The 27,726-nt window shown below is 39.9% G+C and overlaps 1 protein-coding gene across 2 annotated transcripts; it reads right to left on the reverse strand.

Moving 5' to 3' along the window:
- C4BPA (complement component 4 binding protein alpha) lies at nt 1-25,920 on the reverse strand. Of its 2 annotated transcripts, none has more exons than XM_008154268.3 (12): nt 25,706-25,920; nt 18,525-18,691; nt 17,151-17,333; nt 15,954-16,053; nt 12,200-12,285; nt 11,833-12,027; nt 10,096-10,278; nt 7,020-7,220; nt 6,022-6,216; nt 2,117-2,284; nt 953-1,128; nt 1-439 (listed from the first exon to the last, which is right to left on the reverse strand). In XM_008154268.3, exons 2-12 carry the CDS (start codon nt 18,685-18,687, stop codon nt 266-268), a joined length of 1,824 nt encoding a protein of 607 aa, XP_008152490.2. In that variant the 5' UTR covers nt 18,688-18,691; nt 25,706-25,920; the 3' UTR covers nt 1-265. The 2 variants fall into 2 exon arrangements, with proteins under 2 accessions (XP_008152490.2, XP_027985000.2); XM_028129199.2 differs by having other exon boundaries at nt 18,525-18,694.
- Between the last annotated feature and the right edge of the window lie 1,806 nt (nt 25,921-27,726).

Raw genomic sequence — 27,726 nt, forward strand, 5'->3', positions numbered from 1 at the left:
CAATGACCACAAAGACAAAATTGTGCTCTATAACTAAATTTTTAATGGAAAAAACTGTGCACTTTGTGTCCAAAAGGCAAAAATGTGAGTCACAAGATTATCAACAATTCTATAATCTCAAAGCACTAGCAAAGAAAAATAAAAGAAATTATCATATTTTAGGGTATTTATTACAATGCAAAAGAATGGCAGAGTTGCTAAACTAAAGTGACCCATATTCAATGGAAGGCAGCAGGGTACCTTTCCCTGCCTCTTCTGGGGAAAATCAGAGTGATGACTCCAGAATGGATTTCTTTGCCTTGTCTCTCTGCATTTCCAGGAGTTCAATTTCCAAAGACAATTTATATAGCTCCAGGGCCATCTTCACATCCTCCACGCTAGGGAGACACTGCATGAGTGTTCTGCCTGCTAGCACTTGCTCACAGCCTGCAGGGACCACCTAAAAGAGACACAGGTGCTGAGTGGTTGGGAGGCTTCTCTGAGATCATCACAATGCAGGACAGAGGGTCAGGTACAAGACCACCCCCAGGATTGATGGGAGAGCAAAAAGATCAGGAGACCACAGGCCCCACTATAGTCTTCCCAGAGGGATATAGATCTTCCTGAGACACTTCCCACAAGGCCTCTGTCGGGACGGAGGCTATTTCGGCTCCCCATCTAGACATGGAACACAGTGTATTATGCAATCTAGAAAAGGAAATGTAGGAGTACTCCCAGGTCTCTGAGAGCCTCCTCTCTTTAAGGGGCTCGGCTTTTCCTGTTCTAAGTGAGAGTAGGAAAACTTGCCATCCTAAATGTGTGCTCCAAGGGAAAACAAGAGAGTTCTTTTGAATGACTCAGAAATGTGTCCTGGCAAGTCAGATCTCGCCTTCGCTGGCTGGGACAGTGCTTTGGGGAGGCACCATTTTTAGGGTTTGAAAGCACAGGAAGTTCCTTGAACTGTGCCACTTACCCACTCACACTTGGGCACCTCAGGGTACCAGGTTCTGTCCTCTAAGCAGGTGATGTTTTGAGGACCGACCACAGAATAGCCAGAGTCACACTGGATGGTGACAATTTCAGTTTCAACAAACTGATCCTTAACCACAAGTAGATTTCCATGTTCAATCTCTGGTGTCGGACACACAGCTATAAGGAAAGCACAGGTAAGACATCTGTAAATCTAAGAAAAGAAGACTTATCACAGGCTGGGATGATTAAAATGAACTACTTGTAGGTGCTGCTCATTGTCTTATCTTTTTTCTTTTGAGAGCAATAATATTAGTTCCCATGTTGACTGAGCATTGGCTCATATCATTCTTCAGGGATCACCATTTTATGTCATTACCTCATTGAAGTCTCATTCCCCTCTATAAAGTGAGCACTTTTATTATTCCCATTTAAATAAGAAAAAATGAATAGAGAGAGGTTAAGAAACTTGTTGAAGACATAGCATCTTTAAATTACATGACAGGGTATAAAAAAGGCACAGGACCCCAGACTCAGCCATCAAAGCAACAATCCCTCCTATTGTGATCCCTACAAAACACGGGGGATAAAATGTTCTCTCTTGCCCATTGTCCTCTTGTGAGCCAAAGAACCAATGGTGACAAATAATTCCTGGAGTTGTTGATGGCAAAGTGACACTAAACCTGTATGCATGCAAAAAGCAAACCTGATCTTCACACCGCCCATCCCCACATCAGTTTGCAAACTGGGAATGCCACACCACAGGCCTCCAGCATTGGCAGGTGGTGCCCTACACCGCACGAGGCTCATTCCTGGTGTTTGGAATCAGCCCTCCAGAGCCTACATTCATGCCAGAGCAAGTTTCCATGGAAATTTTGCTCCAGGCCACAAGAAAATGTACCACCTGTAGGCTATTTCCACAGATATGCAAGAAAGTGGGAACAGGGGCTGCCTCAAGGAGGCTGAATTTTGTAACTGGGAGAAAGAAATAGGGGAGATTAATGATTCTGCATACCCCTTGTACTTTTGTTTGCTTTGGGTACCATTTGGATATAGTAATTATTTAAAATAAATAAATCATATATTTTTGTTCTGCTTCTGGCTGGAAAAAAATTATTCCCAATCCCTGCATGACAGTTCCTCCCACTTAGCTGTGGGCTGGAGTTACCTTTGCATTGAGGAGGTGGACCAGACCAGCGAGAATAACTGCAGGAGAGTCTGGGATTTCCAACCAGAATGTATCCTTTGTCACATTCGTACCTAGCCTCATTTGGTCCGAATGTGTGTGTAGTTAGTTTAGGTCGTCCATGATCAATGACAGGAGGATAATAGCAACCTTGTTGGGAAGATATAAAGTGAGAGAGCTTGAGCTTAGAGGACATAAAAAAATAACACATCCCAGAATCTGTGTGGTTTCTGTAGGTTCTGTTCTGTCCTGCCATCTTCTCTGCCCAAGGGGTCACTTAGCCCAAACCAAGTTCCTGGGCTGCCCTCCCCTAAGCCTCGTGCTGAAGAACCATGATGGCACCCTAATAGACCACATGGTGGTCATTTCTATAGTCTTCAAAAGTATAATCTGATAAACAAAATTGGTAGTTCTCCATCCTCCATATTGGGTCATTGACCTGTGTGGTAACAGCAATCCCATGCAAGAAGGCCAAGTAGATCCCTACCTCTTAAAGCAAGGTAAGTCAATTTAAAATATGACTTATTTGTCACTCAATAAATTTACATTAAAATGTCACTCAATAAATTTACATTAAAATACATACATATATGTGTAGAGGGAAAGGGAGAAATTAGTGCCACTCTTAAAGAACTAAAGATGCAGAAGTGGTCATTCTCATCATATCGCCATTTATTTCCCCAGTCTGTCTCCTACAAAAATTAGAATTCTGGACAATTACAGTACACTGTTGAACACTCAACATTTTAGCCCCTACTACAGACACTGTACCAGATATGGTAACTTGGCTTTAATATGTCTTCAGGGAAATGAGGCCACTGTTTTAGCAAAGTCCTTCTTTCCCACCCTATCAGAAAAGAAGATCAGAAACAATCTGCACCCACATAAAAGGGTCAAGATCATACATTTGCAATTTTAGCCTTGTCCTATGAAAACTCACCTGCCCCTCTCGTAATAGTCTGCAGGTATCATGAGCATCTGAACATACAAACAATATCATATTAATCCAGTATATCAGTGGCATCATATTAATTCTATTGAATGAGCAAGAAGACGCTAGTATGATGTGAGATAATATAAAATACATATATATATATATATCTGCCTTCAGTTTCTGGGAACAGAGATCCTGAAACCCTCGCAATTTCCTTTATGATAAGAGCACTAGGAGCATCTTTTATTCTAATGAGGTGACTCTGGGTGAGCTCCTGGCAGGGGCTAGTCACCAGAAGGACCAAACCATGATTAGAGGTTTGGAATCTTCCCCTCTTCCGGAGAGAGCCTGGAAACCTAATTAATACTTGATCATGCCTACATGAGGAAGCCTCCATCAAATTCCAAGAGTAGGGAGGTCAAAGAGCTTCCAGATGCGTGAACACATCCACCTACGGGAGGGTGAAGAACCACAACTCCATGGGCACAGAAGCTCCATTTTTGGGACCCTCCCAGACTTTGCCCTATGTATTTCTTCATCTGGCTGTTCATTCATCTCCTTTATCATATCTGTTAATAAACTGGCAAATGTGTTTCCCTGAGTTCTGTGAGCCACTTTAACAAATTAATCAAACCCAAGGAGGGGATCCAAAGAACCTCTGATTTGTAGCCTAGTAGGACAGAAGTTGGAGGTAATCCAGGGACCTACTCCTTGTATCTGGCATTCAAAGTGGGTGGAATCTGTTTTGTGGGAGTGAACCCTTAACCTATGGGATCTATAACTACCTCCAGGTATACAGTGTTATGAATGAATTAAATTGTGGGAACCCAGTTGGTGTCAGGAGAATTGTGTGATGTGGGAAAACCACCTACACAGTTGGTGACCAGAAGTGTTGTCAGTGTTCCATGTGAGTAGTAAAGAAGACATGGTGGGGAAACAAGATGAGAAACACTGGCTTTTTACAATTCATATGATGAACTTCCAGAGTATAGAGGTAACAGTTCAGGTATTTGCCACATCGGTAAATTGTTAGATTTCCAGGGTTCAGGGAATGCTAGGCTATACCATCTAAACTAAAGTCGAATAATTTTAAATGGTACTTTGTGCCACAAGGAAGGAATCACAATGCCTAGCATGACTTTTTAGATTCTAAAGGCAGCATATTCCATACATGGGAATGCTATTCTAACCCATATGCTAGGTGACAGAAAAGATTGTCAGGTTTGAAGAGGGCCCAAGTTAGGAGAGGGCTCTGTGGCAAGTCCAGTCAGCAGTGAAATCCTCTCTGTTGCTTGGCCCTAAGACCCTGCAGAGCCTAGTGTACTGAGGTGGCTACAGTAGAAAAAGATGCAAATGTCAATGGCACAATCACACCATAGACCCTTGAAATACTGAAGCAGGGCCATGCACTGCAGCAGAGAATTTCGCTGTCACTGACAATCCAACCTGCCAGCAAAAATGCTAAGCCCCTGATGTGATATCATCCCTTGACACAACCAAAAGCCACGTGGTTGATGACTATGTTGGATCCCCTTCCACTTGGAAAAAACAGTTATTTATTCTGACAGAAAGAGACAACTATTCCAGGTATGGGTTTTCCTCTCCTGCCAACAGGATTTCAGTCAGCACTGTTATATGAAGGATTACAAAGTGTTTAAACAATTGGTAGAGGATCCCACTACATGCCACCACAGCAAAAGAGGTATGGTATTGGGATGCAACCATGAAATGCACTCCTTATATTACAAACTGTGTCGCCCAAAACGTGCAGACCTGTTAGGACAGTGGTCATTAGTCAACAGAGCCAAATAAATACAGGACAACGATTGAAATTTCTTTTGAGAGCCAAACTTTTTAAACTTAAACTTCTTCTAATGCCACTTCTTCAAAATGGACTTGCCCAGGCCATGGTATTTTGTGGAAGAGCCACACTCAAGGGGCCAAAGAGCCGCATGTGGCTCTCGAGCCGCAGTTTGCCGACCACGGTGTTAGGACATTGGAATGGCCTGTTAAATGCTTAGCTGAAGTGCCTGTTGAGAGACAGTACTTTACAATAATGGGACTTTACAATATTACTTACAGTAACTTTAAGAACACAGTATTCACTTTAAATCAAAAATTGACCTTTATATGGTACTGGGTTCCCAATTAAAAAAATAAAGTCCATGAGCCTAGAAACCAAGAGAGATGGAAGCATGAGTAACCCCATTTATATTCACTCTAAGTGAACTTTGGGGGAAAATGTGCTTCTAATCTCTGGACTCTGTGATCTGTAGATAGAAAAGCGCTAGTAGGCAAAGTGAAACCACTTCAACTAGGGGAGATAAGATTCCCATTGGCTTCTCAACTGTGACTGATATCTGGTCACTTTGGAGCTCCTTTGGGCTCCTTCTTTCAGAAGGCAAGGCAAACAATCACTATTGAGGTAGCAGTGCTTATTCCTGGTCATCAACAGATAGGGTTATGGAAAAACAGTGGGAGACAGGAGGATTGTGGTTAGTACTTAAGTGCTCTTGGTGAGGGAGAGGTAGGCATTTCACACTGACAGGCTGAAGAAGGGCTGAGAGGCAGCAGAAGAAAGGAAGCAAGTCCAAATAGATTTGGGAGTCTTGTTCTGCAGGTTAAGGAATATGGACCAGAAACACTGAAAGAGAAGAGAATAAATACCAAGAAACAGAACACAATAATTCAGGAGTCTCACTGCTCTATGAGATGTGACCTAACTTCACTGATTCAGGAAAGGAAACCAGGAAGGTCAAGAAAATGGGAGCAACCGTTGGGTGGGAGGGAAGAAATTTGGACTGGAGACAGTGCTATTAAACAAATGTACCCATTCTAAGAATCATGCAGAGTATAGAAATTCTTTTTACCTAAGTTGAACCCTTCCCTTAATAATCCCCAAGACTTTGATATGAAGAAACTTTTAAGATAACATAATTCCATAAGCTCTTACTCTCTCCACATGTTGGTGTTTCAGGACTCCAGGTGCCATCTCCTTGGCATGAAGCTTCAGAGTTGCGTCTCTCACCACATGAATATGAAATCGAGTCTCCATAGAAATATTCACACTTATTTGTTAAACCTTTTCTCCCTTGTCTTCGCGAAGTGATTTCTCCATGCTTTAGGTCTGGTACTGGACAACAAACCTCTAAAAAATAAAAAGTGAGGCTAATAAAGAGTGAGGTTAGTAATATCACCCTGAGGAGGCTCCTATGGCTAATCATCTCATTTCCACCTTTGGAAGAGTTCGCCACAGGAGATTGGGGAAACAGACAAGGGTACCTGAGACACCTTGAGTCCTTGCTCCCTGTCCCTGATTTGCTAAAGTAGTTCAACCTAGTCATTTCTTTCCAATTAAATAATTGCATTAGGGACCTCCAAAATGAGAAGTTGGATTAAACCTGGATGAAAATGTAAATTTTCAAATTTATTCAAGAGCAATGACAAATAACATTTATCTCCTTATGGCCTCACTAGTGTTATATCGTTATCAAGCTTTCTAATCAATTATACTTCCCACAATGCAGAAGGAAGAATGTTCTCAAGAGTTTATATTGGCTGCCAGTCAAGATGGTGGCATAAGTAAACATAGTACTTGCCTCCTCACACAACCACATCAAAATTGTAACTAAACAGAGCAACCATCATTCAAAACAACCAAATCAGGCTGAATGGAAGTTCTACGACTAGGACATTAAAGAAGAAGCCACATTGATACTGGTAGGAGGGCAGAGATGTGAAATGGGCTGGTCCCACACCCACACGTGACAAATAAAAATTGGGAGAGTCCCTCAAACTCCAAGTTCTTTATGGTCTCTTCTGGCAATAACAGTCATCCTGTTGAATTAACATAACCATAAAGTTAACACAATTGTATTCATTTAAGGTAGAAAATCCTAGAATATGCTGGACATTTAACATACTAAAGTCTTTTAAAAAACAGAAACTCACCCTCACATTCTGCATGGGGGGTCCACTCCAAATTTTTCTGACAAGTCACAGTCCGAGGCTTATTTCCAGCGATTTTATAGCCAGGATGACAGCGGTACCTCAACACAGTCCCAACTTCATACCGTTCGTCTTTTGTTGGTAGGCGGTAGTTATATGTTTCCCAGGAAGTGTGTGGGATATCTGGTAAGTTAGTACAACTATCTGTTCATAAAAGAATAAGGGAAAAGAGCTCTGTGAGTAGGGATGCAGCATGATCAATGAGCCTGTTCTATCAAAGGGTGCCATGTGTTCATTCAGCCATTAACCAGCCTGCCATGACTGGTGAATCTGCCACACCAAAATACACACATAGACATGTGCCCAAATAGACATGTGCACAACACCAGAGACATTCTTACTAAACATATTACCAAGTGGTTCCTGCGTGTCCATGCCAACCATCCAAATGTTAATTCTCCTTTCTCCTCATTGTACTTCAGAAAGTTTAGTCTCTGAATTAAAGCATGAGGCTTGCTAGGTAGATGTGGCTAGAAAACTGTCCCAGATTAATCTAAGTTTCTTATATCCTGACTTATTGGAAAAAAATAAACAATTCGTTTCCCTCATCCAGATGACGCCAGAAACTGATTCATTAAAGGGCTGATCAAGAGCAAAAATACTCCAAGCATCTTTTGAGCCGGGACTTGGTCTTGTCCTATTTTCTCTTTCCTGATTCTACTGGTTTATATCATACTAGAGGCCTGGTGCATGAAATTTGTGCACTCGGGGGAGCAGGGGAGTCCCACAGCCCGGCCTGTACCCTCTCACAGTTGGACATCCTTAGCACTGATGCAGAGGCAGGAGAGGCTCCCACCACCGCCGCTGCACTCACCAGCCATGAGCCTGGTTTCTGGCTGAGTGGCGCACCCCCTGTGGGAGTGCACTGACCACCAGGGGGCAGCTTCTGCATTGAGCATCTGCTACCTGGTGGTCAGTGCATGTCATAGCAACTGGTCGTTCTACTGTCAGGCCAAAACTGGCTCTCTGACATCCCCTGAGGGGTCCCAGATTGCAAAAGGGTGCAGGTCAGGCTGAGGGACCCCACTGCTGCACGATTGTGCCGGGAAGTGACATGGGAGATTGGCCAGCCCGAGAGGGCCATGGGAGGGCTCCAGGGTGTGACCAGCCTGTCTCGCTCAATCCTGATCAGCTGGACACCAGCAGCAAGCTAACCTACCAGTCAGAGCATCTGCCCCCTGGTGGTCAGTGCATGTTATAGTGAGCAGTTGAGCAGCCTTAGTATATCATTAGCATATTATGCTTTGATTGGTTGAATGGCCAACTGGATGACCAGCCACTTAGCATATTAGGCTTTTATTATATAGGATGAAAATATAATACAAACATCTGCCAAGTTGGATGTTTATTACATTTTATCTTCAGACATTTTAACTTATATGTATGTTAAGGTTCTTTTCTAATATTTTTACAGAGATGTAAGTCATATGACATAAAATTCACCCATTTAAAATACACAATCCTGCCCTAGCTGGTTTGGCTCAGTGGATAGTGTCGGCCTGTGGACTGAAGGGTCCCTGGTTTGATTCCAGTCAAGAGCACATGCCTGGGTTGTGGGCTCAAACCCCAGTAGGGGGTGTGCAGGAGGCAGCCAATCAATTATTCTCTCTCATTACTGATGTTTCTATCTCTCTCTCCCTCTTCCTTCCTCTCTAAAATCAATAAAAATATATAAAAAAAATAAAATACACAATCCAATGATTTCAGTATATTCACAGAGCTGTGCAACCATCATCACTATCCAACTTTAGGATATTCTGATTAACCCCAAAAGCAGCTCTCTACTCATTAATAGCCTATTGCGATCTTCTGCCCCACCCACCAAGCCCTGGTTTTGGTAGTCATTATTATACTTTCTTTATCCATGGATTTTCCTATTCTGGACTTTTCAAATAAATGGAATTATGTAATATGTAGGGTTTTTTGTAACTGGTTTCTTTCACTTAGCATAATATTTTTATGTTTCCTCTATGTTATGGTATATATCAGTACTTCATTTATTTCCATTGCCAAATGACATTCCACTACATAAATATAGCACTTTTTGATTATCCATTTTTCAGTTGACAGGCATTGGGGTGCTTAGCAATAATAAACAATGTTGATGTGAACATTTACATAAAATGTTTGTGTGGGCATCTGTTTCATTCCCCTTAGGTTAGATAAAAGGGCAATTGTTGGGTAACTGAAACTTTTGAGGGAACTGCAAAAACTCTGTTCCAAGACAGCTGCACCATTTTACATGCCCACCAGCAGTACATGAGGCTTCTAATGTTTTCACATCCTCACAAACATTTGTGACCGTTTATCTTTTTTATTATAGCCATACTGACAGGGGTAAAGTGGTATCTCACTGTTGTTAGATGACCACCTTACAAGACATATTAAAGGAATTTCTTCAGGCTGAAAGCAAGTGACATCAGTTAGTAATTTGAATCTTTGAACATATTTATAGTAATTGCTTTGAACTTCTTTTCTGCTAAGCCCAACATTTGGGCCCCCTTAAAGGCAATTTTCATCATCATCTTTCCTATCTCTTTGCATTTCTGATAACTTTTGTTGAAAACGGAATCCTCCTTATAATCCTATATAATAAAAGGCTAATATGCAAATAGACTGAACAGCAGAACGACCAGTTGCTATGATGCTATAGGTGTGACCACCAGGGAGAAGACATTCAACACAAGAGCTGCCCCCTGGTGGTCAGGGTGCTCCCACAGGGGGAGTGCCGCTCAGCCGGAAGCCTGATCCATAGCACAATGTCTGCAGTGTTAATGTCTCCCCTTAGGAGAGACATAACTGCATGTGGCAGTTTTTTGTGATGTTAAGTGATCTTGCACAGTGTACTATCATGCACCTTTTTTTCCCATGAGAAAAAAAATAAAAAGAAAATCATTTATCTAAATTTTAAATTTTTACTGTGATTCAAGTGGGCTTGCGCATATGAATATGTCCTCACCAACATTTCTGGGTAACTTTAGATGCCAAACATTAAAGTTCTTTTTTGGTTCATACTCACAGATCTCACAGATGGGAGGAGGAGGATTCCAGTTGTTATCAGCCCCACAACGAATTGACTCGCTGCCGTTGAGGACAAAACCTTTATTGCACTCAAAAGTAACAGAGTCTTTGTAAGTATAGGTGTGTCCAAATCCGGAGGCGATCTTTCCATGTTGAACATATGGCTGGGGACAGGTGACTCCTTAAAAAATATATCATAAGAAAGACAGTGGATTATAAAAAAGAAATGGCAATAAGAATATTACTGCTATTGCTAATCCAATTCTAAGTATAACACGAAAGCCTGATACAGTGCATATCAAGCAGCTACAAGGAAAACATTCTTAAAAGCATATACATGTATATCTTTTTTCAACTTTTAAAAACCTCTGGAAAATGAGGTCTCTGGATAACTTCAATTCCTTATCTATCTCAAGAAAAACTAGTCATATCTGACTCAGAGAAACACATTCTCAAAGTCCCCAAGTCTTCCCCTTACAGTGACCTACCTTCCTGGATGATTTTGGGGGTGGGTCAGTGGCCAACGGTGATTATATGACATGCATGATGGTGAGGCAGCCAAGGAAGATATCAGACATCTGCACCCTCACAAGCAAAGAACAAACTGTCCCCCCACCACCTACCCCCCAGCTGTCAGTCAAGTCCTGCCACCTTATTTCCTCTACAATCCCTTAACTTCTTTCCAGACCCACTGCCATGGCTACAGTTGAAGCCATTTTCACTTCTTGACTGGATGGTGCCTATGGGTTAGATTGTGTCCTACTACAAATTGTTGGCCATTCTGTAGCCAGTTACCTTCCTAATATGCAATACATTAAAATCCCCTGGTTAAAGCCTTTCAACGTTTCTCCATCACCTTCGTCCTGAACTCCTGAGAGAACCACCTCGTGTTCCACTCATAGCCTGGCCCTCCTAACTTTCCAGCCTCAGTATCTGTCATTATCGCCCCTGCAGTCTAGAGCCCAGGCATATTTGCAGTACTGTGCCCTCACATACCCTGGTTTGATTGTGTCCTGTGGGGAGTCAGAATAGTAAATGATATTGTATAGGCATTGAGTAGCAAAGGAAGATTAGCAGATGAGTAATACCCCAAGGTATCTTTCAGCTCAATTCCTGCTTACTTTGCCCTATTGACTTGCTGGGGGTGAGTAGGTTCAGCTTGCCCTGTAGGCATAGGTGTAGGTGGTTGACATTCAAAGTGCTAACCAAAATTTCCAGCTCAGATTCCTGAACAGACAAAAGATGACATTCTCAACTTCCCTTAGGTAGAGTCTACACAGTACTAGTTTTGGATGAAAGGCTGCAATGTCAAGGGATACGTGGTTACTTCCAGGCCAAAGATCATAAAAGCCAGGTCCCAATTTGCTTTTCTCTCTTCCTCTACCGAAGACACTGTGAAAGAGCCTTTAGATATGGATGTGCCACAAGATCCACCTGGAATGTGGAGCTGGTTGCTACACTAGACACCTTGAGTATCTCCTCAACATGCAGTAGACTCGGTATGCACGGGAAGCATCCTACTTTGCAAAGCCAATGAGCTATTGGTGCTGCTTGTTACTATGCAATGGTACAGCATGCATCTGTATCAGTTGACCAAATACCTGGCTTTCATCATGGCAAGAAGTAGTTTGTCTTTGAATCATTTCATTTCCCTCCAAACCATTTTTCTTCCTTGCTCTTTGAAACAAAAGAGAAAAGTTCAAAGGATAAGCCAAGCAATTCAACTGCGACTTACTTTTACAAGTCGGAGGGCTGGGGCTCCAGACACCTTTTGTTTTATTCTCCACCGTGCAGGAAATGGAAGCATCACCTACCATGGAGAAGCTGGGGTTACAACTGTAGGTGACAGAAGAGCCATATGGGTAGTCATCTTCATATCCAGCATTGTGCTTCCCATTGCTGATAGATGGAGGGGCCTTACAACGGGCAACTGGGATGAATAAGAGAAGAAGAAGAAATAATCAGGGGAGGTATCTTTCCAAATCGCACATTCATGACTCAAATTCTCACGGGTAGTACAAAAAAGCAGCAAGCATGCACAGGAGTTTTATTACCTAACACAGTATCAGTGTATAGTCAAATCAGAAAAAGTCTTTACTTACTTACACATTCTGGGAAATCATGACTCCAGCCAACTGTTCTATCTCGGATCTCACAATAACTAGTGGTTGGGCCTATTAAGACATATCTGAATAAAACAGGATAAAAGATTTTAATAGAATTGTCCCTACCCTAAATTAAATGGCATAAAAGCGTCTAAATGAATAGAATGGTTACTCCATATTAACATTGAAGAAACAAGGTTTTCTCAGAGAACCCTGTCCCACTGAGCACTCCATTCAGTAAAATTTCACCACTGTGGGGAGATGTGTGTTTCTCTTATTCTAAAATGTATTATTGAACATCAACTAGATGTCAGTCATGGAGTTCACCCAGAGTTCAAGCAGGACTATATCAGGCAAAAAAAACCCCAACTCATTTGAGTGTGTTATGCAGCTTGGATGAGAGTACCAGCTAGATTACTGCTCCAAACTCTCCCCGTTTAGAGTTTCCTTTTGACTTCCAGATGCTTGCCCTCTCCCAAGTACCAAACACTTCATGTTCACATGCCCCATTTTTATGCTCTTGATAATTTCTAAGCTTCCTGCCCTCCATGCATTATAGTAACAGAAAAAAAACAAAGGATTGTTAGTATGATTTCAAATTGTACTATTATGAAGGAATAGCCTACAATATGATTGAACACTACCATAGATGATATCTTCAACAATTTAAGAGCCCCTATAGTTTATTTAATAAGAACTTTAAAAAAATAAATAGTTCTTAAGAAAATGAATCTTTTAATAAGATTAAATATAGTGAGAATTAAGGATGTCTTTATTTTTAAATTTCTTTCAAATGCAATTTTTCCAACCTGGTCAGGAACATAAATGAAAAGTACTGTTTCTGGTTATTTCAATAGGAACATATCAATGTTCCAACAGCACCATAGTGTTGAATTTTTCCTTTTCCTTCTTTTTTTTTTAATTATATTTTTACTGATTTCAGAGAGGAAAGGAAAGGGAGAGAGAAATAGAAACATCAATGATGAGAGAGAATCATTGATCAGCTGCCTCCTGCATGCCCCCTACTGGGGATCAAGCCTGCAACCTGGGCCAGTGCCCTACCAGAAATTGAACTGTGACCTGCTGGTTCATAGGTCGACACTCAACCACTGAGCCACACCAACTGGACTCCCTCTCTTTCTAGCAGCTTTTTACAATACAGGAAATAGGATAAACATGAGAAAATCTAAGAAAATGAAACAATAATACAAAAAAAAAAAGATTAGAGAAAAAACTGTGAGATATAGATGACCAGCAAAGGAGAATCAACATATACTTAATTGGAGAACCTGAAGAAGAAGCAAACCCTCCCCAAAACCCCCCACAAAATAGCTATTTTAAATGTGTTTCAAGTAAAGATTACAAAAGTATAATACTACTTTAATCCACATTTTAAAATTGTATATCACATAGCAACAAAAATTAAACACAATGGTTTGGATGAAAATAACTAAGAGTAGGATTATTAGATTTCAAAGATAAAAAGTAATATCTCTGGATGGCCAAACAAAGACCAAGTTACATTTAAGAATAAGAAATCCAGCTAGGGCCCTCGCTGGTTTGGCTCAGTGGATAGTGTCTGCCTGCAGACTGAAGGGTCCTGGGTTCGATTCCGATCAAAGGCACATGCTCAAGTTGCAGGCTCAGTCCCCAGTAGAGGGAGTGCAGGACGCAACCAATCACTGATTCTCTCTCATCATTGATATTTTTTCTCTCTCTCTCTCCCTCTCCCTTCTTCTCTGAAATCAATAAAAATATATATTTGAAAAAGAAATATAGGTAGGCAGCAGAGTTCTCTACATCAACGTCCACTAAATATATATATGGCAATATCTATAGAATAGTCAAGAATAGAAATTATCAGCCAAGGACTTTAAATTTCTTTTTAAAATATTTTATTGATTTCAGAGAGGAAGTAAGAATCATTGATTGGCTGACTCCTGCACATCCCTACTGGGGGATCTAGCCTGCAAACCAGACATATGCCCTGGGAATCAAACTTTGATCTCTTGGGTTATAGGTCAACATTCAACCAGTGAGCCACAACAGTCAGTCTCAGCCAAGGACTTTATATCTGGCCATGTTATCTTTTAAGTACCAAGGCCTCAGACAGTATTGAACCTACAAGAACTTAATAATTTTCACGTGGAGCTTTTCTTTTAGGAAATCACCAGAAGACAAACTATAGCCAGCCACACTCTGACACAGGAAATTTCAGCTAAAGCAAAACTACAAAACAACTGGCAGTGAGCACTGAACATGCAAATCTAGAACAAAAACAAAAGTGGGGTGACTGAATGAAATATAAATGTTGTGTGCCCTGACAGTGACGAAATAATGTAACAAATAACAGGAGATGGAAGAGAGAATGGAAAAGCCCACTTTCTTGTTTCCTCATCTGCAAGAGTTGGGAGTGAAATCTAGTTATAGACATATATGAGTATTTAACAGTAATGTTAACTATAAATGCTGAGATCACACAAATGACATAAATCTACTGGCAGAAAAGACAGAGTAGGGTGGGGGACAGGAGGAGAGAATACAGTGCCAAATAGTTTACGAATAAATACAACCATCTCTTAAACATATAAAAATGTGCTCAACTTCACTCATAGTAAGAGAAATAGACATTGAAACTATAGTGAGATTTTATTTTTACCTCTTAAATTGGAAAAATTTCCAAAAATTGACAAGTTTTCCAAAGTTTGGCAACACACTTAGTTGGAAAGTTTAGGGAGAGACAGACATTAGCATACTCTGTAAAACCATGTAACCCCAAGAGAGAACAACTTGTAATACCTTTCAATTTTTCAAATATATGTATTCTTTGACCCAGAAATCCCACTCTGGAAATTTACCCTATAGATATGACTTCTTATGTACAAGGTAAATGCAATGGAGTACTGCTCAGAATGGCAAAGAATTAAAAAGACCCTTGGATCCATCAAAGAGATTATTAATCCATCATATATCCCACAATAAAATTTTATGAAGTTGTAAAAAATTATTAACAAGGAACCTTTCTATGCACAAACATGGAAAAGCCTCCTATATACACTGAGTGGCCAGATTATTATGATCTCTGAATGCATAATAATCTGGCCACTCAGTGTATATCCTATATAATAAAAGGCTAATATGCAAATTATCCCCTTGACCAGGAGTTCGACCAGCAGGCAGGCCAGCCAACTGCCCATGTCCCCTCCACCTGGCCAGGCTGGCCGGACCCCACCCATGCATGAATTCATGCACTGGGCCTTTAATATATATATATATACACACACACACACATATATATGTACACATATATGTGTGTGTGTATATAGATATAGATAGATAGATAGATAGATAGATAGATAGATAGATAGATAGATAGATATAGATATATATACACACACTGAGAGGCCAGATTATTATGCATTCAGAGATCATAATAATCTGGCCACTCAGTGTGTATCGATGAAGAAAAATAATGCCGGATTTGAAAACTACATTCGTGATTGAAAAGGTACAAAATAAAAATATTTACTAATTTCTTAGCTTGTATTTGTAAAAGTAAACACTAGAAAGATGCATAGAAAACTCATCAAACTAGATGCCTGTTTAAGGACGGGAGGAACGGGTGGCTGGTGATAGAGTAAAAGCAAGAATTCTGTGTGTACCTTTTTACATCATTTTTACTTCTAAAATCTATAAGCACATCAGCTATTAATTGTTTTAAAGTGTTCTTTCTAGACGGCCTCACACTCACCCTTCTAAACAGTTGAATTCTATATGCGATCCAAAAGAGTAATCTGGCTTCAAGATCACTTCCCCATTACGTAATTCTCCTGGGTTGCTGCATTTTTTCCCTGAGAGAAAGAAGTTAAAATGAGGATTAGTGATGTCAAGTTCTCACAGATATGCCATTAGAAAAGAAGGCTGATTGATTATCTTTGAACTCTGTTTCCAGAAAGACCAGAGATTCAGATTCACACTTATTTCAGATTCTGACTCACTGAATATTTACTTTGGAGGAAAAATAAAATTTAAAAAATTGATCTCATTCTTTTCTGGCATATTTTACCAATGGGGAAAATGGTCAGTTAAATCACTATGGCCATGGATTTAATACACTGACCAGAGAGCTATGTTGTGTTCCATGTCAGCGGCATATACTTTGCACTTAAGCCACTAAAAAATGCAAGTCCTTGATCACAAAAGGAACCACAAAAAAGTAGATATTGTACACCTTTATTCCTGGAAGAACATCACAGAATATATTCTCCACTAAGAGAGAATCACAGCATCTTTTTCCAAACACAGCAGCTATTTGGGATGAGGTTTCTTTAAAAACTGCATTACCACTGTCTAGCCATATAACTTTTTATAATTTTTGTAAAGAGTGAATCTGGTTTTCTTTTTTGTTTTTTAAATATATCTTTATTGATTTCAGAGAGGAATGGAGAGAGAGAGAGAGAGAGAGAGAGAGAGAGAGACATCAATGATATGAGAGAATCATTGATTGGCTGCCTTCTGCATGCCCCCTACTGGGGATGAAGCCCACAACCTGGGCATGTGCCCTGATCAGGAATAGAACCCTGACCTCCTGGTTCATAGGTTGATGCTCAACCACTGAACCCAGCTGGGCGAATCTGGTTTTCAATATATGAAAACTGAGTTTGTAGTTAACTTCTGAAAGAAGTGTTTACCGAATTATAGTGTAAAGAGCAGACTTATTTTTCCATGCAACTAGGTAGCTCCTAATTTTTCTGTTTTACTTATTTGTTTGTTGGCTTGTTTATGTTTTTCACAAAGTGGCAACGTGTATATTGAAACCAGCCACTGACAAACAGGATGGTTTCTCAGTGACCAAGCGTTCTTATTTGCATTCAGAAAGCTTAATTCCTGAGACAACTTTGCAAAAAGAGGAAAAAGCACAAATAAGAAAATAAATGTTCATACTTACTGATACAGAAGTTATTGTACCGCCAATTGCCTCCTTCACAGCTAATATAATTATTTTTTGAACTGGTCTTAAAGAAGCCAGGGCGGCAGGTGTACGGCAGACGAGTTCTTTCTTTGTAGCTTGTCTCATTCAACTCTTCCATTGAAAAGGCGAATGGTAAATTGGGTGGAGGACCACAATCACCTGGACACCAAAATGACAAAGAGCACCGAAAGTTATAGCTTGGGACACACAGCATCATGGTGTTTTCAGTAATATGATTTTTTAGAGCAAGATCCATTCTTTTCTCTTCAAATCAAGAAAAATAATAACTTTTGTTATCTCTGTTGCTCAGTGAATCCAGTGCTGATCAGTAATACATGTATGTTGATGACTAATAATGATAAAAGGCAGAAATTTTTCATCCTTCTTCTATTACATATAAGAAAATTTATTTTTTAAAAAGGCAGATATGATTTCATCAGCCCATCAGATTTTTCATCTCTGCTGACTCAGATGCATCTGTGCAAAGTCAAAAAGTCCCTGCAATTTTCCTCAACAGAAACATAGTATTTCGTTAAAAGTAACTTTATATAACGTTGGTTGCCTCAGGGAAGAGAAACTGGATGACTGGGAGATGAATAAGAATAGTATTTTTAATGTGTACTTTTTTTTGTACCTTTTGGACTTTGAATGATACAAAGGCAGAAACACGAAGCCCTTGAAATATAAAAATATTAATCTTGCTTTCCTAGCAAGAATCGAGTACAGACCTGATTTACCTTTTAGAAGTCCTAGTAAGTCCTAGTGCAGTGGTTGGCAAACTCATTAGTCAACAGAGCCAAATTATCAACAGTACAATGATTGAAATTTCTTTTGAGAGCCAAATTTTTTAAACTTAAACTATTTAGGTAGGTACATTGTTGTTAGCTTAATTAGGGTACTCCTAAGCTGGCCTTCGCTAAAAACTCAAGGGTTCAAGAGCCACATGTGGCTCGCGAGCCGCAGTTTGCCGACCACTGTCCTAGTGGTCCCCCTCTCCACTCTGGATAAACCCACTGGGAGTGAAAATTGTTCAGTCAAGCTGATACATCAGATAGATTTGTGTCAAGTCATGGGTGGGAGACAGATTTGGAAACTCCTGGAGGAGAAATCTAGCCAGAAGTGTCTAGAAAACTGCCTCTTTCATGGGTAAAGCAAATTCCCCTAAATTCCAAGTAATTCCAAATCCCCTTAAAATTCCAAATTTCAGATAAATCCAAAATCCTGGTCAAACAAACCCTTGGTTGCTGAAGATGACTCTCTGGTGACAGCTTAGTCATCCCTTTGTTAGTCTTGCGAACAAGTGGATGATCTTAGATGCTTCTGGCCAATCCAAACTTGTCTATGACTCACCAAGAACAGTAGCCAAGAGAGCAGCCACCAAGGTCATTTGGAACAGAGTTGAACCAGAGACTTTCCACGGCCTAGAGAAGGGCCAGGCTGTCATTTTCCCCTTTCTATCCAGGGTCTCATTCGGAGCTCTTGGAGGGTACGTGATCTCAGGCATCTTCACCATTTTTCTGCTGAAAGAACTCAATTTAATAAAAAGTCATTGAACGCTTACTTGTTATAAAGCACTAGGATAAATGCAATGGGACCCATGTCTTCAAGAAAATTACAGTCTAGGCTGGAAGAGAAGACGTGTACAAATGGTACAGACCGTGAACATTAACTTCTGGGGTAGGGAGTGGTGGGGGGCTCTATTAAGAAGATAGATTAATTCCAAGGGGAGAGATAGGAGGTGGCTGTATCTGAGTTATGCTTTAAAAATTACAGAATGGCCGAAACCGGTTTGGCTCAGTGGATAGAGTGTCAGCCTGCGGACTGAAGGGTCCCGGGTTTGATTCCGGTCAAGGGCATGTACCTTGGGTTGCGGGCACATCCCCAGTGGGGGGTGTGCAGGAGGCAGCTGATCGATGTTTCTCTCTCATTGATGTTTCTAGCTTTCTATCCCTCTCCCTTCCTCTCTGTAAAAAATCAATAAGATATATATATTTTTAAAAATTACAGAATGGATGCAGGGCAAATTGGGGACCAGCTGATAGTATTTCAATGTGGCTAGAAAATAGTGCCTGAGATGGGGAGATAGTCGTTAAGGAAGGGGGTGACTTAAAGGTGTGCCTGAAAGGGACATAAAGGCCAAGTTAGGAGTTTATGGACGCTACTCTTTGAGGAATAAAGAGCCTTTTTGTTTGTTGGTTGGTTTGGGGTTTGTTTGCTTTAAAGCTAAGGAGTGACATCATTGTGCTTTAAGAAGATTGCTATGGCAGATGTGTACATAAGAGATTAAACAAAGAGAAGAAACAGGGAGGTTGATTGAGGGGGCAGCAGAAGTGAAAGAGGGTATATGGGTGATAAATGGTGATGGGAAAAAATAATAAAATAAAATATTACATAATTTTAAAATGACATTAAAAAAAAGAAGGCTATTACAATTGACCAGGTGAGCCACAGAGATGATGTGACCGAGGAAATGGCAGAGGATTTAGAGGAAAGGGAACAAATATAAAACAAAATAAAAAGGCTGGGAAATGATGAGATAGAGAAAAAGAGTTGGATGGCCATGTATAGTCTTGGAAATTCCTCATAACAGCTGTCAACTGAAAAAATGGATCATCAAGCAATTTGCAGTTTTGAAAAAGTGGCTCTATATCTATCTATCTATCTATCTATCTATCTATCTATCTATCTATCTAGAGAGAGAGAGAGAGATCTATATATGTTGATATGTAGAGACATATGAAGACATGTGCTTTCATTATTTATTTAAAGACTTGTTTAAAGCAGAATCATGAAGGGTATTTTTGTCTCCACCACCATTTTCTTTCCCTTGGGAGAAAAAAAAATATCTTAAATTTGCATTAAAAACAGTCTCTGTCCTTAAAGGAATATATAAAGTTCACTCCCAATGAAATATTAAATTTTTTGAACAGTCATTCTTTTTTAAATTGACTTCATTGAAGTGACCTTGGTTAATGAGCTTATATAGGTTTCAAGTGTACATTTCTATGACATATGATTGGTACATTGCACTGTGTACCCCGCACCCACAGTCAAATCATCTTCCGTCACCAGAAATGTTGAATTTTATCTTTTATTCTGACATTTCTGTTAGATCCAGATGAGGCTGCAGTCCCATGTGTCCATAACTCATACTAAGTACATCTTCATTTTGATGAAGGGTATAACCTCATCAGTCACCCAGTTTCTCTTCCCTGAGGCAACCAACGTTATATAAAGTTACTTTTAACGAAATACTATGTTTCTGTTGAGGAAAATTGCAGGGACTTTTTGACTTTGCACAGATGCATCTGAGTCAGCAGAGATGAAAAATCTGATGGGCTGATGAAATCATATCTGCCTTTTTAAAAAATAAATTTTCTTATATGTAATAGAGGAAGGATGAAAAATTTCTGCCTTTTATCATTATTAGTATTTCCCTTAAAGATGTTTCTGTCCCAGACTATGGGGGATTGCCGAGGGGGGGGAGTTTATAGTGGCCCTTCACACTTTGTGGAGGGGCCTAGCTTCATGGTAATGACCCACAGAATCTTGTCTTTTCAAAATTCAATTCTGATGAAACCATTCTTCCCCCAGTTCTCAGATGTGGGCAAATCTAGCCCATCTGTGCACATCCTATCCCATGAACTCTGTATATGGCTGGTAGGACAATTCTGCGCCACCACCCCCGCCCCCAAATAAATTCAACCTAATGAACAATTTATCAAATGATTTTCTTACAAAAGATGTGTTTATAGAATGTGTATTGAATGAATTGAGGTTTTCTTAAAAGGCTGGGAGGATCAGAACCCACATTTTGGGATTTCACACACCACCTTTCTATGTGTTCCCCTCCCCACCCCCCAGTTTTCCTAGTGCATCCCTTCCCATTTCAAGTCTCTCCTCTTTCTGTCCTAGCAACCCAATGAGACTGAGGTCAGTTGAGGTTCAGGCAAGTTCCACATAATAAAAACCAGTCCACTAAATTGTGAAATTTATAAAATATGGTAAATTTCTCCTGGGCAATAAAAAGTGTTATGAACTATAAATGTGTGTGTGTGTGTATATATATATATATATATATATATATATATATATATAGCAATAAGCTTCTTTAATTTTTGATAAGTCAATATATTTGGCATGTTTATGGACAACTGTGAAATTGAAAAGATTTAAAAATATCAATATGTTGACAAAATAGAATTTTACTATAAAAAATCAGGATAACAGAATAAAGTGAAAATTTCCCATATGAATTGTTATAGTTGTTATCATTGTATAGTCACAAGAAAAATATATGCATTGAGTATATTCATAAAAGCACACCCTAAGATTAAATACTTACCTTCAGAAAATTGAACAAAATTCTATTTTAAATGCTGCTACAAAGAACATATGCATTAAATATTTTTAAAAGAATATATGAATAATTATTGAATATATCCAAAATGAATGCTTTTAAAGACAATGTTAAGTTAATTGACCATTTGATAAGTTCAGTATATTGACTTCAGTGAACTGATCCTTCAGGAACTGCGGTTCGGTTCGTTGGCATCTGGTGACTAACTCCTCTGTAGTCTGGTGGGAGCCCCATGTTCCAACTGATGGGGACAACCTGGATCTAGCAGATGGCTGTGTCCCCAGGGGACTCTAAGCCCCAGCACAGAGGAAAGCCAGCTGGACTGGGCCAGAAGCCCTGGGTTGGGTTTTCACTGAGACCCAGTGCCGCTCTCAGAGCAGAGATGCTGGCTCTCACAGGAGCCTTCTTCCCTCCCCTTCACCCTTCCCTCCAGGGCTTCTTCCCTCACCCTTAACTGTTTTCCTGGGAGGGGCTCATCTACTCCCACGACTTTAAGCGTCATCCATGAATCACTCAGTCCTCTGGGCCCAGCTGTCTCCTGTAGGTATAAAACCTTGCATGCACCATAAACTCAATTGTTAATAAACATGTTATTCTACCCTGTTACTTCCATGTCAATGTTGAGCCATTCAGGCCTGCCCCCCGCATTCTTGTTGCTAACTAGTGGAATTCCAGGGCTTAGCCTGAAAAAAGCAGTGAAGGAAATCTCAGCAAAATAAGGAGGAAGTCTTTTCTTTTCCCTGCAGCTGCAGAAAAGCAGATACCTGCCTCATAAAACTTACCTTGCAAACGGTTTTTTCTAACAAAGAGACTGTTACTGGACTTTAGAGATTGTAGCTTTGCCAATTGCACTTAACCTTTAACCCTGTAAACGTCTATAATGCTGACGGGTTATCTCAGCAAATTGTTTTTGGGATAATACTTAAAAATTAACATTTGTTTTTGAAAAGTGTAACCATTTGTCAGTTTTCTTTGCAAATCCAGAAATAAATCACTACACTTTCCTCTTCACTTATAATTCTAAAAGCTAAATTTTTTGACTCTAGAATTTTTTAAATTTCAGCTTGATTGAGGTGTAAGGGACTAATTGTAAGTTATCTAAAGTGTACCTCATGATGATTTGACATACAGATGCACTGCCAAGGGATCTCCCCCTCCCCACTACCTAGTTCATTAATACATGCATCACCTCTCATATTTATCTTTTACTTTTTTGGCAAGAACATTTAAGTGCTACTCTCTTAGCAAATTTTAATTATACCGTACAATATTATCCACTGTAGTCACCATGTTTTACATTAGAACCTCAAACCATTTTCATCTTATAGCCGAAAGTTAATACACTTTTACTAGCTTCTCCTTATTTCTCCCATTCCTATGCCCACACCCAGACCTAGCAACCACTTGTTAGATTTTATATTTAAGAAAAAAAAGAACTTTTAAAAATGTAAGTACTAATTTCCAAGGTTCAGATCAGTATCTCCAACTGCTTCATTTCTATCTCCCACGTACCTGGAATGCACTTCCCTCCTTTGAATAGTGCTTGGCCCCTGTGTTTTCTGTTTCACTAAAGTAATAAATACTCTCCACCTAGCCGCCCCCACCAGAAACCTGAGTCATCCTAGCCTCCTCTCTCGTGGCCCCTTTTCATGTTCAGTCACTCTCTTCTACACCCCACTTCCATAGTCCAGGGTGCGGTTCTCGTAATTTCCTTCACCCTACCCTACACCACTGCAAAAGCCTCCAAACGTGTGGAAGCCAGCTGCCTCGTTGGTGTGGTTATAATCCTAAAAAGCAGCTTACTTAAAAGCTCTCATGGTTCCCAATTCCTTAGGGCCCCATTCCTCTGCTTCTGCTCACTTCGAACACCATGTTCAAGTTCATGAGAGTGCTTACCTTTCCCAAAGCACACCCTGGGATTGATTCTTAAACAGCTTCAGTCATTTGTATAGAGTACTATCTCTTGTGCATGGATGCTCTTACCGCCAACCTTGAGATCATGTCACTTCCTTGATGAAGAAGTGCCCAACACCACCAGGAAATATCAGTCTCTTTTATGCTCCTCTAGCACATTCCTGATACCTTAATTGCAACACCACATTGTATTGTATCTATTCACTTCTGCCTCCTGAAATAGATTGTAAGTCTCTTCAAGACAAAGAAGTTATTTATTCAACTTTTCTTCTTGTTGTTGTTGTTAATCCTCACCCGAGGATATTTTCCCACTGATTTTTAGAAAGAGTGGAAGGGAGGGGGAGAGATAAAGAGAGAGAAACATCAATGTGAGAGAGACACATTGACTGGTTGCCTCCCGCATGCGCCCCAACCAGGGCCAGGGAATCGAACCTGCAACCGAGGTGCATGCCCTTGACCAGAATCGAACCTGGGACCCTTCAGTCTGCATGCCAACGCTCTATCCACTGAGCCAAACAGGCTAGGGCTTCAGCTGTCTTTGTAAGGAGCCTAACCTACTATTGTATATGGCATATAATAGTGCTCCAATAAATGTAAAATAAATAAAACTCAATTCAGTTTTATCTCCTTAAGAACGATTGACTGCCTTACTGAGGGTCAAATGAAATAATGAGTGAGAAGTGCTTTGTATATTTTGAAGAGATGATACAGTGATCTGACTTCCCTTGCTAGTTCTCAGGATGTGTGGTAGCTCAGTTGGTCAGGTGCAGTATTTGTGGTTCACCATCCTGTTCTTGGTGGTGCCTCAGCAGAACCTGCACAGAACTCAGCAGACCACAGGGTATGGAGGTAGAGGGTAGTAGGGCTGAGCTTGAATCCCAGCAGTACCATCATCTAATTTTGTGATCTTGTAGAAACTACAGCAGCTCCTAGAATCTGTTTCTCATCACGAAAACAACGACATTAAACTTAAATCATTTGACATTAAATTTAAATCTATTGTCTACAAAGTGCAGACTTTTGTAAATGCCCACGGAAAAGCTAAAATTTCTCTAGCATGTGCCCTCAAATTTCAATGACATCATCACATTTTAAATTCTTATGGAAATGAAACCATCTCAAGAGCCATAGTCGACATGGTGGATCTCTTGCAAAAAATGCTGTTGGCACTGGCCAATGCAGTACAATTTGAGGGGCACTGGGAAAATCCTCAGCCCCCAAATTTCTTCTTCCATTAAAGGTTACTTTCAAGTTAATGTATTTATTGTATCTAAACTCCTCCTTTTAAAATTCAGGTACCTTTGTAAAGAATGATATTTTCTACAGTCTCAATTGTTTTGTCTCCTTGCTTATGCCTGCATTTCTCAATCACATCACTTTGAGATTCCAGAAAGAACTTGTTTCCACATTTTCCCTCACATCGTAGAATTTCTATATCTATCAGTTCCTTCCTTCTGTGTGCATATTATATTCAAATGTATATCTACACTTACTATAAACTTTTTTGATGCTTCTTTTTCTTCTGGATACTCTACTTTTTTATCCTCCTTGTACTACTATAGAAAGAGACAAAACAGGAGTTGACAAAAAGAAAAGTGGATGAAGAATTAAAATGAGGACCAGAATAGTACTATGTCATGCCCAAGCAGGAAGAGAATTTCAAGAAGAAATAATAATCAACATTGCAAGTGAGGGAGAGGGAGGAGGTGAGGATGACCACGGCTTCTGGCTTCAAAAACTAACTGGAAACTGACTAATATCCTCCTTGTTATCAGTTATAAAGGTCTTTACTGTCCATAGTGAAGGAGATATAGAGGAGCTAATAAAATCGCCAAAGGAAATTGCATTAATTTTCAGAATGCAGACTATGAAAACCAGGTCTTCTTTGAACCCCTTTGGGAAGTCTGGCTTACCTCCTGCTTCAACTCTCCTACATATATGGTAAAAAAAAAAAAAAGTGACAAACCAACACACTCAACTTTAAGATACAATAACAAGAGCAATATCTTACTTCTTTTCTACTTCAGCTTATTTTGAGTATGTATCTATTATTTCCCCACTTATAATTAAAAATTGAGGCTCAGAAGAGATTAAAAGTACTCTTCAAGTCATGTAACACCCTAATGCATTACTCCTGAACAGATTTCTGCTAAAAACACCCCAAGTGTTTATCTCGGTCTCATGCTTCTAATCTTGCACTCCTCAACAGGCCAAACCACCAGCCTTTCCCCCAAGGTACCCCAAGTAATCCACTGACCTGCAGGTAGCTGAGGAAGCAGTAGAAGACTCTTTTATGGTGCCTTGGGTCGTTTCTTAAGGAAGAAAACTGTCTTGCTCTCTAATGGTTCTAGTCCATCCTCAGATAAGAGTTTACCAGAATATCCTGAAGCTGTCTAGTCATTGGCCTACCAAAAGTCCCGGAATTACAGCCATGTGGTTGGCTGACTGGGGACGGCTGAATAGAAATGGATGAACAGATTCTTTTTTGGCCCAGTGAATGATTAACAGCAGAAACACAGCACCAGTGTTTACCTAATCTCCTTCCTCTTTACTAGCCCTCATTCTTGATAACATGTTGCAATCATTTTTCTCCTTGCCAACCATTTCCCCTAAATGAAAATGTAATATGAATTTGATGCCAGAATTCTTTTTCTCTATTCATAAACACATGAGGTTATGAAAGATTCAATTCAGCTAGCCTGGGATCCTTGGCTACAACAGGGTTCAGACTAAGTTCACAAACATGATGCACTTTCCATGATGCTAGGTCCAGCAGGCTTTCCTGGGGCACCCTGACCTATAGATGACCTTGACCTGTGTTGGTCACCTCAAGAAAATAAAAAAAAAGGTGGGGAGTTTCATACATTTATTGAGTTCCTGATTGGTGCCACCTTGCTTGCAACATTATTAGTACTCAGTAAATGTTAACTACTACCAACCCCACTACTACTAAATGCTGGGCACTAAATGACCTCCAGAAGTTAGTCTATCATTGAGTGCTGCTCGGAAGAATGCAATGAACGGCCAGCCAAGTTTATTATCACATGATCTAGAACGAATCCCAAACTCTAACATTATCCAATCAAGTGATTAATCTTCAAGATTAAATTTTGTGTACTCAGGAGATTGCTATTAAAAAGCAATTCTTCTTGACAACTTTGCTTTTTCTATAATAAACACAAAAGTATCTTAAAATTTTCAGAAAAGAAGGAATAGAGCCACAGCAGACGTTTTGACAGAAGATATGACATTTAGGTTAAGCTTTGAATGAAAAGTAGAAATTATTAGATTAAAATCAGGAAGATATTAGAGGTAAAAAGCGCATGGGTCAAGTGACAAGGTGAAAATGATTTGATGGTTTGACAAGAATGAGCATGAAGGAGGATTCCGGATTGTATAGTTCTGAGAGCTAAATTAGAGGAAATATTACCTTAAAATTGGGTCTTGAAACTACCATTTTCCAATCTATTGGAGTTCTTCATTTTCCAGAGTTACTGTTTCAAATTCTCCTCTCCAGATCACTAAAGTGTCATTCTCAGCAGATGACCTGTGTCCTACTTCATAAAAAAGAAAATCATTCTACAGTAACTTCTCCCCACCTCCAGTTTTCTCTTCTATTCACTCCTATTTCAGAAGATATTTGTTTGTTCTTTTCCCTATTTTCTTTTTTTAATTTTATTTAAATTCTTCATTGTTTAAAGTATTACATATGTCTCCTTTTTCCCCCATTGACCTCTCCCCGGCCACTCCCACCCCCGCTATGTCTGTGTCCTTTGGTTATGCTTATATGCATGCATACAAGTCTTTTGGTTGATCTCTTACTCCCCCCCTCTTTTCCCCTATTTTCTTTACTTAAGAGAGAGAGAGAAAGAGAGCGATATATATCTATTTGTCGTTCTACTTATTTATACATTCATTGGTTGATTTTTGTATGTGCCCTGACTGGGGATCAAACCCAAAACCTTGGCGTATCAGGACAACTGAGCTACCAGCCAGGGCCTTCCTTATTTTCAGTGTGTCTTTCATCCTGAAATATTGCCTTAATCTTGCTGAAACCTGAAATTCTATATTTCTTCTGTTGTGAAATGCTGAACTTCTCAAAAAAGGCTCCCACGTTTCCTCCCTACTCTTTCTCATAATCAGTCCACAGCCCTCCTTTTGTGGCCTTCCCATCTGACTTCTTCCCACCATTTCTGAAAGACCTCTTTGAGAAATGACCTTTCTCCAAACCCAAAATTTATTTAATTTATCTCCTTTGATTTCTTAGCAGCCTGGAAC

Source organism: Eptesicus fuscus, chromosome 22 (genome assembly GCF_027574615.1).
Source record: "Eptesicus fuscus isolate TK198812 chromosome 22, DD_ASM_mEF_20220401, whole genome shotgun sequence".
Classification (NCBI taxonomy): domain Eukaryota; kingdom Metazoa; phylum Chordata; class Mammalia; order Chiroptera; family Vespertilionidae; genus Eptesicus; species Eptesicus fuscus.